Below are 15,688 nucleotides of genomic sequence, written 5' to 3'. Positions count from 1 at the left end.
GCAATAACACTGAAAAGACAGAAGTTAAATACACAAAAACACCGAAACAATTGAAAAAACGCAGACGAATAGAAAACACGCACTACACTGAACACAAGTCGACTCGTCTACGGTCTTTCAAAAAAAAAATGAATTCTTAATTTAAGTTATATGTTAGTGCTATAAATTATATTTATGCGCGCTTGTTTCTGAAATTATTGACATCTCATCACACAGTACCAAGCAACTGAGGTATTGTAATGATAAGCAAAATATATTTTTAATCGTTTCCTTCATTAACCCAAACTCCGTGGAGTGCAATACGTCACTTGGCGTATCAGTGGTAGCTCGGAATATGTAGTATTATCACGGCATCTGGTGGAGCTAACGTTATCATGAAAATACCTTCAATGTCATATCTGTAATGCTTGAACCTCTTTTGGAATGGTATTAAAATGGTATTTTTAAATGTTCTCACTATTCTCTTTATTTATTAAATTGAACTTAACACAATTTTGTAATAATATAACATTTTTCAGAGCGCATCTGTATTTACAACAATGATAATACAGTTGTATTTTGCGTGGTTTTGATAGACATCTTTAGATATTCTTAAACAGTTGTAAACACTTTGTTAAAATAGCGAAATTCCGGATCGAAACTATATAAAATGTCATTAAACAGTCTTAACACTATGTCTGCTTAGCATAGCCAGTTGAATGTACACTTAATTAGTTTAGTGAGGACAACTTGCCCATCTTCTAGACATATCTTATACGTTTGCACTTAAACACAACGACTGCAACTATTTAAGCAGATCACTGAGACTTCTCTTATTTTCATTTAATAATCTTGTATTTACAATTAAAACTACAAAAAAAATTTTTGTCAACACATTCTCTTAAGGAAATATCTACACGCACATTAAAGCTAATCACATTAAGACTTTAAGATTTTTAATAGTTTTATCAGCTTTTTCAGATGAATCACAGATTTCACTGTAGATGCTGAAATTAAAAGAAATGAGTAAACCGTTATTTTTCGTCTTTTACGTTGTGTTCATGCACATGAATTCACGATTAGTCTGGACAATATAATGTTAGGAAAGCAGTATCAAGGGAAAAAACTGTTAGGAGTAAGTACAAGGCTTGAGTTACCGCTTTTTAAAAGCCCGCGTATAAGAGCTAAATGGTCAGGTGTCAACGCCCAACCGCTTAACTGCCCTACGGTTTGCAATTCCGGACGTCTATCCATTAAAATCTAGAAATTTGATTTATGACAATTTTACAATAACAATTTTATTACATCAAAAAATACCTCAATGGACTGCACAGTCAAATTTGGCGCTAAAGTAAACCGAATATCCTCCAAATCTTTGAAATCATGCTCAATGAATATGCTTTAAATGAAAGGAGAAATACACATATTAAAATTGATTTAGATCACGCACTCCCGATATCGACCATCTTTAGCTCTTGATATTCTCTACCCTTAAATGAAACAGTAATTGACTGAACATTTCAATGCGCATCGATTGGCTTTCAACTAAAACTCGTAATAAAGGATGGAAAGAATGTGTAAATATGAGCTTGGTCTCTGGAGATAGTTTTGAATGGATGGCCTTTTAGATGTGCGTTTGACAAATCTCCCCCTCCCCAAATGATTTAAGGGCCTTATATGTTGAATTGATGGATGGATGGATGGGCGGCTAAGAGGTCCATCTAAATTTTCAACGACATGTGCCTCACTACAGCAATGCTATCTTGTATACGAACTGACCAAGCATGACAATTCGTCACAGAACCAACTTACTGAAAACGCTGCATGCCTTACGTATTACTATTTTAGAAACACAATTCAGATTCTTCGAAAAGTGTTCTCTTCCAATTACCGAGAAAACGTAAATTGTGGTTATGTTAGTTAATCTATTAATACCAAAATGCTCTACATCGCTTGTGGTACAGGGGTATATTAAGTTTGCGAGGATGTGTACAACATCCAACAGGACTTGAAAACGACTTTCTGAAGCTTGTGTGTCCGTCTGTACGTGTGGTATTCTCATGTTCAATCTACTATTTTTGAGATATTTCAACGAAATTTGGCATTTCGATGTGTTTTGGTCTAAGGGCGATTGCTATGGATAATGGTTCGCATCGGTCTACTTTTTCGACCGCTCCCCACATAACGTCTTATTACGAAAAATTGTCGTGTGGAGAAAAATTGCAATTTTCAAAATTTTTCGGCAAAGCTCGCTATATAATAATATTTCGCCATTTTAAATTGTTATGAAAAATATGGTTTGGCTGAGGAACTTTTTTAAATTCTCTCTCCTATAACTATTCCTACGAATCTTTCTACAGTCAAAAGGTATAATTTTCGATAATTTATACTGAAAACTGGTTCATAAGTGTAAAATGATAAAAAATATCAACCTAACCAAATTTGGCCTACGTAGATCTAGTCTTTGGATATCACCACATAAAACGCCCATCTTAATAAGATGGCACAGCGAGAAAAATCCTATATTTTGGCCAATAATATCAAATCGTTACAATGGAAAAGCTCTGCTATAAATGATCGAAAATCAAGTACACGTAGAATACGGTGTAAATAAGGACGGTAGGATATATATATATATAGATATATATATTTCTAATCTTTTGTAGTGCATTTAAAAGAAAATGTTCTCCACAAAGTCTAACGTTCAATATGCCAATAATACTTACCTAACAATATCTTCACCATTAAAAGTAACGCTATCCACCGCCAACCGTTTAAGTTGCGTAACATTGCAAATCAGCGCTTTTCGAGAGGTGTTTGTAATCGGACAGGTTAACATCTCCAATCCTTCCAAATGAATGAAACGCTTTTGACCACTGGTGTAAACCAATCTATCCATCATATAACAATTCAAATCGACTAATAGAGGACATATATAAGCTAAACGATCCAACGCTAATTCTCCATTACCCTTAATCATAGTCAAATGACTTAAGTTTTGACCTACACTTTCCAATAATTTGAAAAGTTCCGCACAGGAAAATTTGTAAATTTTCAGTTTGCGCAAAAAATGCGAATGAAGTACATGTAAACAGCCAGATTTTGGCGTATCCAAGTAAAGAGATTACAAATGAGGACAGATTCTCACTATCGTCTGTAACGTCTCCTCATCTGTACCCGTGTCATGTAAATACTTAAGCTTACATTTGAAATCAGTATTTATATTATTGTAAATGAATTTTAAAGCTGGTCCCACAAACGAATACGTTGACAAGGTTTCAACATTAGGGCAATTTTCCAGAATTAATGCTATATCCGAGTAGCAGATATTCTCCTCTCCTGGCACGCCAACATCGATAACTGTCAAACGATTACTGCACACACCCTTGCTTAGATAAGCGATACCTATTTCGGTAATATCTGTTTCTCCCGAAATATCCAATACCTGAAGTCGTTCGCAGTATTTACTTATCACTTCGAGCAAATCATCCTTGGCAATATAAGGTACATATAGCTTGGTAAGGTATTCATATTTCTTAACAATTTCAAACATATAATTCATATGCTCATTTTTAATCCAGACACCTTTCAAATTGAGCACTCGTAAACCGGTGCCTTGAGCGGCTATCACTTGCAAAATTTTCTCATAATACGAAAATGGAAAAACTTCAGTCATCAAAAATGAGACTCCACTATTAAGTAACGTCTGCAAACACGTCAATCGCATATTAGCGTCTAGATAGGCTGAACTGAGTAAGACACGCAACAGATCCTGATAAATATTCGAGGTAGCCCCAGCCTGTTCCATATATTCGTTTATGTCGATCATAACAACATCAATATCGAGATCTATATCAGAGCATCTTACCCTGTATGAAGTAAAAGTTGTGCCAGGGTAAGCCTTCATCAAATCTTCTAGTAATTTCGAAAAGTTTGTTATCGTTGTTTCTACAGCAATGGCAGGGTAGTCGTTCTTAAATTGCACCAAGAACTATTTGCTGATTTTCGTTAGTTTTTGTTTCATCTTCTCCACATTTTGTGCCGTTATGGAGCTCCGATGAAATATGTTTACGAAATCTGTTATTATATTGAAGATTTCGCATGTCATCTTTGCGATTTCGGTGTCGTTTTTGAATACACCTTCTTTAATTGCCGCTCCCAGGATAGCTGGAAGGGCGCCATTGAAGAATTGAACTAATTCTGTTCTATTTTATCTTTTAAACTCCGCAGGAGATGTAGATAATCATATAATAACACGATTCCATCTGGTAACTTGTGCCGACATTGACGAGCCGCTGTTGTAAAGCTCATCGCTAAATATATCTGGGCTTGCCGTATTTATATTTGTTAGATTTAGCTTAACTACTGGCATCATAGTTGGTTCATCTGTCATTTGTGTTGTCTCCTGAAAGTCTTCTTCTACCCTCACTACGTTGTCTCCTACTTGGGCTATTTGGTTTACCCCCCCCCCCCCCTCCCCCTCCCCCAGCAAAGCATATAAAATCTTATTAAACAGTCTTAATCTGTCTTAAAAGCTTCTAAACACTTGGAAAAATATCGGAATTAACATCGAAAGCACACCCTCCGCACAAATCCAAAGCCGAAAATTTAAAGAATGAAATGTGAAAAAATCAATTTACAAACTAAGACGACAACGAATAATTTCGAATATTTAAGATTGCATTGACTGTATTTGTTCAACAAATTATTTTTATTATATATATCAAATAATATCAAAATACAAAAAACAATGTATTACAATCCTTTTTTTAATAATAATATTGCGGCGGTGAAAAGCACGTAATGCTCCACATTGGATCCTTCAATGTCGCTACCTTTTAAAAATTTCTTCAGTATAGAAAATTAATATAACTATTAAAAGACTAGCTCTTACAGTCCCTTTGACATCTTCATCTCATCGGCACGCTGCACTCTTAAGAAGTGATAACAAAAATCCGAAACTTCAAGACGCCTTATGATGCACATAAATCTATTAAAACTTTCCTGTTTTATTTTCAATATTATGTGCTATTGGTTACTATCACTGTTCTCTCGATTAGCATGTAATGGTATTTGCAAAGCATTCATTACTAACAACTGGGTCATCTTTATATTCATCCTTCCTGTCACTTTGTAGCACTTTAGGCTTTGCTCCTTTTCTAGATGGTGCAGTTTTTAAAATTGCATCTATCCAAGAATTGCCTTCAGCCACACGAATTAAAATCTCATAAACTGTGTAGAAAAAGAATTTTAAATATATTCCTAATTTATTCAAACTGTCAAATTAACCGTGGAATGTACTTAATACTGCTCTTTGCCAGCCGGGCGGACCTAAAAACGCCAATCGGCTTGTAAGCAATTTTAGAAGCAATTGTGGGCTCCTCAGCTTTTTTGTCAAAAGAAACATGCATGATCCCTTAAACGGCACTATCCCGTCGATACTATGTAGTTGTGACGGTAAAAGTTTGATTTCGTTCGGTTATGATGGCAATATTTTCATTTATTCATGGTTTGGACCGGAAATACGTCAAATTGCGCGAAGAAGTAACGCTTCTACAATGGTAATTCCATCTGCCACAGATATTGTCGATCCGAATTATCCATCGCTAGAACAGGAGAAAATCTATGCTGAACAGAAGCGACAAGAGGAAGCGGCCGCAGCGCATGAATAAAATTTTAGCAGAAATTGCAAGACTACAAGAAAAATTCAACCGGCTGATGATGGAGAATAAGAGCATTAAAGAGGATTTACGAATTGAGTACAAATGCATGCTACTGGATGACCGAATTACAAAACAACTACAGGGTGAACTACAATTCGAATTGGATGATGTACGAGACGATCTAGCCTATGACTTGGAAGTGGCTGAGGTCGGCAAGCAAAAACTATATGATCATTTTATAAAGAATTTGGATCACATACCAATTAAAATAACAAGTTTCGGGTGAGTATTAATTGCTCTGGCTCCTGAAAAATTACAATTTGCATCAGTATCTCTATATCGTCGTACATTTTCTAGACTTACTGAAAGCGGTTTTAGATTATACTCTTTTACTCTCAATTATTGACTGCATATATAAACTTTCCCTGTATTGAACAATCTTTTATACACAGTTCTAGTGCTCAAATCTATACTTTTCGCATCTAACGTTTGGTTGAGCATTTCGAAGCAATTAAAACACATGTTGAGGGACTTTTGCATTTGGAAGCATTAAAACGACGGTGGGTAACGTTTCTTGACATTGTAATGGAGCTTGTATACAGAGATTCAAAAAGCAAAAAGAACATAGCAAAGCATAACATAATTTAAACGTACTTTCAAATAATCGTAAATGCACGCTGTCGATGAGAGAGAAAACACCACGAGATGTGAAAAAACCAGATTCGTAAGACAAATATGAATACTACGCAAATGCGCGAGCACTTTTTCCATTGCTCTAATTTCCCAATGTAAAACATGAATCTTCCTCGTGCCCCGAACATTTCCTACGAAATACATCACACGCAGCTTGCAATTATAAATTGAAGCGAATTGTATGGGCTGAGAATTCAAAATCCTTACTTTCCTAAGATCGAAATACAATTATTTTTGCCAGGCGTTGTTTCGAATAAGCCGGGTTTATTTTTTCTAGTCTGTTTCTAGAGATAAGGAAAGCTCGGTTTTTTAAAGCTTTTTCTCTTTTGAAATTAAAGTTTAATATTGCTTTGAAATGCAAACAAGAAGAAAACTTCAAACAGCGAGAAATTTGGATAAATGCAAAGGAGGTGCGAAATTGTGAACAGGCGCAAAAAACGAACCACAATCGTTTGAAACTTTGGCCTATAAATATCATGAGGTTTTAATGCTACGCGAACACCTTCACGCAATCCTTTCCAATTTTAACAAAAGAGTCTTCGAACTAGGTTATATTAAAAAGACCAAAATCAATAAATATGGACGAAGAATATCCAGAGATCAATTTAATAGAGAAATATTTCCCTGCCTGTGGTACAGAAATCAACGATATATTATACCTTGAGAAGAAAGTTGAAGATCTATTTCCAAAGCGATCAATAAGTAAAATTAGAAAGTTTAAAAATAAAGTAGACGAAATTCTTGAATTGGATCAGATGTCTATCTGCAGGCTGGAAGACATTAAGTCTTTTCCGAAGCATTCTCATCTTGTAGAGGAATTCAAGCCATTACCTAGTCCACCAGATTTGGCCTTTTATGAAGAAGAGCCTTCGCCATGGTTAATAGAAAAACGTTATCGCTGGCTGATAAGTGTATTAAACGAACAAGACGACATTCTAAACGTTGTAAATCAAAGCGTTCAAAGATTTGATAATCTTTTGACGGAATTAGACGATGATCGACTCCAAGTAAAATATGAGACTGATTTCATGACTAGTTATCTAACAGCTATGAATCAAGAGCTATATATAATGAGAGAGAACGAACAGATAGAAAACCAATTATTAAGTAATGCCGAATACGCTTTGCCGGCACGTAACCAGGCTCAGACCTATATTAACGCGTTGACACGGCAAATTGACGATTTACGTAAAAGCTGCGATCGCATTAATGACCAAATCGCTGTAGTTCAAACAAAATTTAGGACTAACACTAAGGATCATGAGTTTCTCGACTTTTGTGCGTCGTATTTTTCGGAAAAAATGGCGTCCACCTAAGCCACCGAAAAATGAAGATGGTAAACTATGTAGAATTTAAGCGTAAATTGCTCTGGAAGCATTATATACTCTCGTTTTTCTATGTTCTATATGTTTCTTTAGAATCGTCCGAGTCGAGCACGGAGGATGAATCCTCCAGCGAAGGGAAAGAAGACACCAAAAGTATTGACTCCACCGATATGACGGCCGTACGTTTGGATGAAAGCCATTATCCATCCGGGTTGGAGAGCTCCATGTATAAGTTAGCGTTTAGGTTACGCGCAAATAGAAACGCATTGGAAAAAATTTACATGATATCCTCAAGTAGATAGATTCCAAACGTGACGAAGTTAAGGCAGCGCAAAAGAACGTAAAATATCATACGGATGTTTATAATAAAGAGAAGGAAACGTTGCTGGCGTTCAGGGTAAGTGCGTTTTTTCGCAACTTTAATTCGCATAGAACAGAATATAAGTGCGAATACAAAAACGCAAAGTGAAGAGACAGTAGCGTACAATAGTACTGTGCCAGAAATGAATCAATATTGAAATATATGAATTATTCACGTTTCGCTTGCCGCAATAAATTAAAAAATTAAATACCAGTGTAACCTATAAAAACTTCTCTTAGCGGAAACGCCAACAAGAGCTTAACAAAATTTATGTGTCCATCTTTTTACAAATGCATCAAATACAACATTTTCGAGAAGGCGAAGATTTCCGTGACTTAAGTAAGGCGATTCTTTTCGACTCCAAGAGGCTTATGGGTTTAAAGGAGCGCGCAGGAACACTTAAAAATGTAGAAATAGAAACTAAACGCTTGCACCGCATAAATATCGTACATTTAAGACATATGAGCACGGATATTTCATTTACGCTATTTGAAATTACCCGATTGGAGAGTATAATTAAAGAAGAAATGATGAAAAAATTTGGTTTGATCCTAAATTTGGATGAACTCGAACAAGAAGTCCTTAGAAAATATGGTTTCGAACTGGAGACAACCGCAGAGAAGGACACACGTTTAATTGAGCAAGAAAGGAAGAAGAGACGGCTAAGTGGTTATTTTTAATACCAAGAAATGAAAAAACGGTACGTTCTGATCAAGTCCATGATTCGTATATCGGATAATGATAAATAAAAGGGTACATGCAGCTAGTGTACTCGTCATTCCGAGAATAAGAACGTAAATATTTTTGCGAAGAGTTGGCTTTAGCGCAAGAAAAACTTATAAAAGAAATGCGAGCAAATTGCGAAAACGTCAACAAGCTGTCGGTGTTGACTGAGGAGAAAAATTCTTTTGAAAGAATTTTAATGCAGCAACAGAAATACTACAGGAAATGGTTGCAATCGCCTGACTTCAGTTGGGAGCGTGACATAGAAAAGCTTACTGCCATTGATAAAGAAAGAAACAAAAGGAACTTATAACAGTAATAATCAGTTAACACAATTGCTTTTTAAAAGTGATATATAATGTAATCGTTGGTTCTTTATGAATAAAGCACTTGGAACGAGAAATAGCTACTTTACGGGTTAAAGCTTAACCTTTGCAAATTCATAATGAAACAGAGGAAATGGCGGTGGAGAAGATAACAATGCCAAGTGATACGATTGGTGTGTGCCCAGAAATGTTTCGCCCTGAAACTTTCTTTGTACGTATGGTAGCTGATGACTTCGCAATGGACCGATGCCAGAATATTGTGCAAAATTTATTTATGCACAGATTTAAAAAATCAACTGGCCCAGACAATGTCCGGCGTTCCGCCTACAAATTAACTCGTTATTTAGGCCAAGCGTCCTACTCGTTTGAAGGCGAGCTTACTGCTAACATTATGGAATGCATTATGGAAAATATTCGAACACTGATCCCTAAAAAATAAATTGTACTTTTAACTCACGAAGACTTGAAAAAAATGTTCGCGGAAATCTTGAGTATTTTCGATTATGAAGGAGCCGAAATGAACACTAAAGATGTAGTCTGCGCTGTCTATGAGAATGCGAAGGAAACATTAAAAACAGCCACTGGAGTTCTAAACACGGCTCAATACGTCTTAGTTCACATGGTGAAAGAAATTATCGAAATTCTTCCTATTGAAGAATTACCAATAATTCTTCCTATTGAAAAACCAATAGTATTAATGTTGGATCATGATGCTATTTGTCAAATTTTGGTAGTAAATGCTGATCATTTACAAGGTCGCGGTTTATATAATAATGTAAGCACCGATCCACTAACACAAAATCTTATTCAATTAGATGGTACGGCATGGAAAGAATTACACGATTAAAGTAAGCGTTTATGGTTAAAAGATGTAAGCTGTGACTTTAGTATTTTCGAAGTTATACTCAATCGAATTAAAATCTATTTGGAAAACTGATAAAAATGTTAATGTTTCTTTGCTTTTCGTAGATATTTATATGGCTTAATGAGATACATCCAACTGAGCGTAACAACTGTAATGCATTCTCATGGCGGTAAATCATTAGTTTGGACTGGCTGTGTCGTGCAAGTGGGATCGTCAGTTCTTTATTCATATTTTTTTCATAAATTTCACGGAAACTTTTGAAGCCACTTACAATGACAAAACACCATGAATCAATATTTGCTTTTATTATAAGATTTTATTACACTTTTCCCCAAGTCTTAGGGGTATAGAAGAAACCTTCAATGCCCATAGCGACATCCTTACTACATCTGTATGTATGTATATTTATGTTTAGCTTTTAACAGAGTGATTTTCAGGTTAAACTATACTCTACTTCCGTGAAACAAGCAATACTTGTGCCTTAAAAATTAGCTGTATTTTCTAAAGTTGTCTAAACTTATTTGAAATAGTCAAAATAATTCTTCGATTTTTTCTTAAAATTTTTAAGTTTATATTTTAACCAAAATAAGAAAAATTTTTCGAATATAAATCATTATTATCCTGAAAATTATGTCGAATGAAAAACAATATAAATTCAAATATAATGTTATCTTTTTTATGCAGTAGCTTTAAAGACTATAATTTAAATTAAGAAAAAGAAAGAAAAAACCTAGGCCTAACAAACTACTTTCGCATACTAAAACCCACATTTGTAAAAGCCTCCTAGAATAATACAACATTTGTATACTAGAATAGATATTTAAAACAAGAAGTTAAAAGGTCTTACTAAACAAAAAAAAAATAATAATAATAAACAATACCAAAATCAAACACACCAACACATAACATTATACTTGAAATAAGGGAATATAACTTTTTCTGTCACACTGATTATTTCCAAAGACTCTACAACCAGAATTAACCTATTTGGGATACCTAATAACAATCCCACCCAATTAGAAGCCAATCGCTATCATCCTCAAAACTTGTATTTTATCACGGTAAAGTTACTGCTACACAAGACGCAGCGTACAGACCGGAAATAATGATTCCTCTAAATAATACACAAACTTAGCATGCAAAGGAGTTTAAAAGGACAATTGAATATCCACACTACTGCGGTACGCTCTCGGAAAAATCTATCTGATTAGCTTCCAAGAGTGCATGAAAATATATGAAGAATAGAAAGACTATTAAAGAAGAATAAATAAAGATTATTAATGAATATTGTAAGGAAGCGTTTTTGCTTCCTTACGAAATACAAGTCCGTCCGTTCAAAAGTCCACTCGCAGTCCGCAATCAGCAAGTCCGCTCTGTCCACGCATGTCGTTCTGTGAACAATACACGAGCAGCCTCCCGCAACATCAAATGCATAACATCATAAAAACACACACTAAATATGCCTATACTTGTACAAAGAGAAAATGTATAGATACATATTGCACAGGCCTACGCTAGTTAATTCATAAGAATACACACTCCAACACCAAACGAAGGGTAAAGAGAATGAAGAAAACAGGTACGGAACGGCGCCAAGGCATATGTAAAATATATAATACAGGCACGAGCAAATAGGTATAAGATCGGTAGAATGAATAAAACTTGTATGAAATGGCTCGTAGGCATAGAACATGTAAAATCATACAACACAAGCCCTAGTCAAACATAGGCACAAAACCATTTGTAACATTCACACAACCGCCAAAGCGCAGAATATGTATGAGTAAGATCTATTTAAATTTATCATACACAACTCACAGCCATAGAACTTATATCACATAGAACACAAGCCAAACATAGGCACAAAACCATTTGTAACATTCACACAACCGCCAAAGCGTAGAATATGTATGAGTAAGATCTATTTAAATTTATCAGACACAACTCACAGCCATAGAACTTATATCACATAGAACACAAGCCCTAGTCAAACATAGGCACAAAACCATTCGTAACATTCACACAACCACCAAAGCATGTATGAATAAGATCAAATAAAACTTGTCAGACACAACTCAAACCCATAGAACTTGTAAGTCATATAACTCAAACCCAAGGCAAACATAGGTACAAAACCATATGGAATAGGTACAACATATACAAGAAGAAATCTGTATGCCTTAAAATTGTATAAGCGAACGATAGAAACGCTTACATATTACGCATTTCTGTATAAATCCCGCTAGGCCATTTAAGCAGGTAGAAACCCTTATGCTTCGCAATGAATATACGATCAGACAAAACAAATAAACGTTAGAGTCGCACATAGCAATGCACACCAATACCCGTACGCGCAAAGAGCACAAACACACACACAATATCACACAAAATGTACAAAGACACGATCACACATGTAGAAACACAGAAAAAAAAAAAAAAACAAGTATATGCAAACACAGTGGTATAGGAAGGCACAAGCACTCACATACCTAACGGTGATTGAATCACGCGATTTGATACCTGGGTGCCTGTTGCGTCGAAATTTGAACAAACATAATAATAAGCTAGATGTAAGTGATATCAAGTTATGTATAAGCAGGATCATGCAAGTCGCAACTAAGAAAAAAAACATACCGGTAATAGCACGACAAGTCGGGACACCTCGCTGGTTCCTTGCCATAGCCAGCTTCTACCCATCGCTGTACTTCTCTCCCGTAAAAAGGAACTAATAAATCTAGGAAATTATACACCATTCCCCCCCCCAAGGTCCGGATTTTTATTAAAAATTTCTTGCAACGAACCTTGGAGTGACTGAGTTACACCTCGCCCAAGAAAACTCGTTACAAGTGGCGCCCGAGCAGGGACCTTCGGATCAGGAGAAAAAGGAAGTGAGCATACAAGCCGTGAGCTTATCGGAACAGAGGCTAAAGAAGGAGCTAGCATGGTGAAAACATCCTGGTTGTACAGCCTACGAAAGGAGGAGTGGAGCGAGATCTGTGGATCGCTCGACCTAGACACCAAGGGTACTGTCGAGGATATGCGGAAAGCAGTGACAGCCCTTATTGCAACCCCCGACTTATCAACGGAGATGAAGGCGAAGCTGACAGAAATGGAGACGAAATACGCACCAAGAATGCTGCAATTGCCGGAAGGCACCGTGCGAGGTGCAAGCCCCAAGCGCCAGGCGGAAGAACACATCTCATGTGGCGCGGCCATGGACCGCATCTGTAAATGATCGGTGCGCTACGATGGCGAAAGCGGCGCGCTGGAGTTTATCGCACACGTAGAAGAATTGTGCGAAGTATACGATTTGCCCACAGACATCATGCCGCGAATCATCATGGAGCTGCTGCATGGTAAAGCAGCAATTTGGTGCCGGAATAACCGAAGAGTGTGGGCAGGTTCGTAGGAGTTCAGGCAGGAATTCCTCAAATTCTTCTTGCCCACCCGATACCTAGAACGGTTAGATGACCAGGTGCGACAGACATTCCAGCTAGCCGGCGAGAAATTCAGAGATTACGCGCTCCGCCTGCAGGACTTGATGCGGCACCTTGATTATACGACACAACAGAAGCTAGACAGAATCGCCCGAAACAGTCAGCGGGAGTATCAGCTTTTCTTCGGGGACACCTCCAGCAAAGACCTAAATGAGATAATAGCTCTGGGAGAGCGATTCGAAGGTATCCCCGCCCCAACAGTGGCATCCCTGCCGAGGGTGACATCAGGGATTTCTCGTGCATCAAGAGAGAATGCCCCGACCACGATGAATACCAGCAGTGCCAGCAGTTTGCCATCGATGTGCCCAACCAGGCCACCTTGCGCGCGATTATCTTAATCAGCGTGTCTTATTCTGTTGGGATTGTGGCCGCCCGGGCGTTCTGACAAAGGACTGCTGCCGACAAACCGCCGGTCAACATATACAAGCACGAGGTATGACAGTGCGTGAAGCGATAGAACGAAGGAAACCGCCCGCAGATGCGATGCCAAAAACTGTGGAAATGTCCGGAAGCACCTTGGTAGCCTCCCTTACCATTGGCGGCCTAGCGACAACAGACGTCGTGGACACCGGGGCTACCAGAAGCATCATCCGCGAAGACGCCGCCGGATGCATCCCCTATGTAATAAGGTCAGACCCCAAGAGCCACTCAATCCGAATGGCAGATGGTACGGCCCAAACCAGTCCACGAATCATAACGGTGGAAATAAGGTTAGGCGACAAGGCCGCAAACCTTGAACTACTGGTAGTGAAAAGAGGCGTCGACAACCTCACCTTGGGGATAGATTTCCTGGCCGAAATAGGCACTGTGGTGATCATCGACGGGGAGGTTGTCAAGTTAAGCCGTCAGACGGATACCCCCCAGCGAAAAAAGAAATTCAAACGGTAGTCACATCCATTGCCCCCCATCCGGTGAGCCCTCTCTCGGTAATGGCCAGAAGGTCAACGGTAAGCCAGACGACAGGCAGCGGCAAAGTCACGCAGCAACCTAGTACCAGCCGGTCAGCCACACACCGACGGTCAGGCTCGCAGCAGGTACGCAAGGAGTACAAGACACCCAGCAAAAACAGCGCGCTTACAGCACCGGCAGCGGCTAAGGGAACTCGAGCGTCAGCCGTGCCCAAAATCTTGACCACACCGGACACAATGGCTAAAAGTTCATCAAGGCATGGCCAAACGAAAACACTAGAAAGGACTACAGCGGTCCGAACGGCAAGAACAACGCCCTTAGCAACAAGGGACAAAGCAGCCAAAGCTGCAACAACTAGGCCTGATACTCCAGAGCCTAAGTATGGAACCCATGAGAGGGTCGTAAATGCAACAGTGAGATCAGCAAGAGCGTTCAAAGATCTACAAAGCGTTACCACACGAGAAGATACTACAATCGCGATCACAACATCCTGGAAAACGAACAAGAACAAAAAGGACAAGAAGTCAAAGACAGCGGCAAAGACAGCGGCAATAGCTTTAAAAATAGTTTAAACAACAGAGGGCTGCGGTTGCACCATCGCCCACAGCAAGGGCAATTTAACGACGTAGCCTTACCGTCACGCAACACCTTCTACGGTTCCAGCACCGATATGGAGCGTACGAGCGATGCAACGAAACAAGCATACATCTGGCACAATCAAGCAGATAAATGGTTACCGCTGCACGAGGGTGACCCAATTCCAAACCGGTGCAGCACAGGTATAGGGCGGTGAGCCGTCTAGCGAAAAAAGCGGCAAAGGAAAAAAAATTCGAAAAAATATCCGTAAAAAAAAAAGAAACTAAGAAAATCCACGAAAATACAAGAACAAAGAAAAAAACACTGAGAAAACCAACGAGAACACAAAGGTAGCAAAAAAAAAAAACAGGAAAACAGTCAACAGTAGAGAAAAAAAAATAATAATAACCAAAAAAAATACAAAAGGAAAAGAACATTGAAGAAAAAAAATGCAAGGAAAAAATCAACGAGAATACAAAAACATGGAAAAAAGAAACAAAAGGAAAAAAAACACTAAGAAAACCAAAAAAGAATACAAAAAGAAAAATAACATTGAAAAAAAAACCAACAGGAAAAAAAATACCAACAGAAGAAAGTCAAAAAAAAAAAAATCAACAGAAAAACCAGAAGAAAAATCAACAAAAGGAAATCAGCCGAAGAGAATAAACACAGAAGAAAATCAACAGAAAACAGAAAAATCAACAGAAAACCTTGGAGTGACTGAGTTATACCCCGCCCAAGAAAACTCGTTACAATATATGAAGAATATTA

The 15,688-nt window shown here is 37.8% G+C and overlaps 1 protein-coding gene across 1 annotated transcript; it reads right to left on the bottom strand.

Moving 5' to 3' along the window:
* Positions 1-911: 911 nt before the first annotated feature.
* LOC119642992 lies at positions 912-3,985 on the bottom strand. The gene is given in 3 exon segments (XM_038042333.1): positions 912-1,239; positions 1,297-1,378; positions 2,706-3,985. Coding segments are annotated over 3 exon segments (1,410 nt in total). The 5' UTR covers positions 3,887-3,985; the 3' UTR covers positions 912-1,092.
* Positions 3,986-15,688: the final 11,703 nt, after the last annotated feature.

The sequence above is a fragment of the Glossina fuscipes genome, unplaced genomic scaffold (assembly GCF_014805625.2).
Source record: "Glossina fuscipes isolate IAEA_lab_2018 unplaced genomic scaffold, Yale_Gfus_2 303, whole genome shotgun sequence".
Taxonomy (NCBI): Eukaryota; Metazoa; Arthropoda; class Insecta; order Diptera; family Glossinidae; genus Glossina; species Glossina fuscipes.
This window is presented reverse-complemented; position numbering and strand designations above follow the sequence as displayed.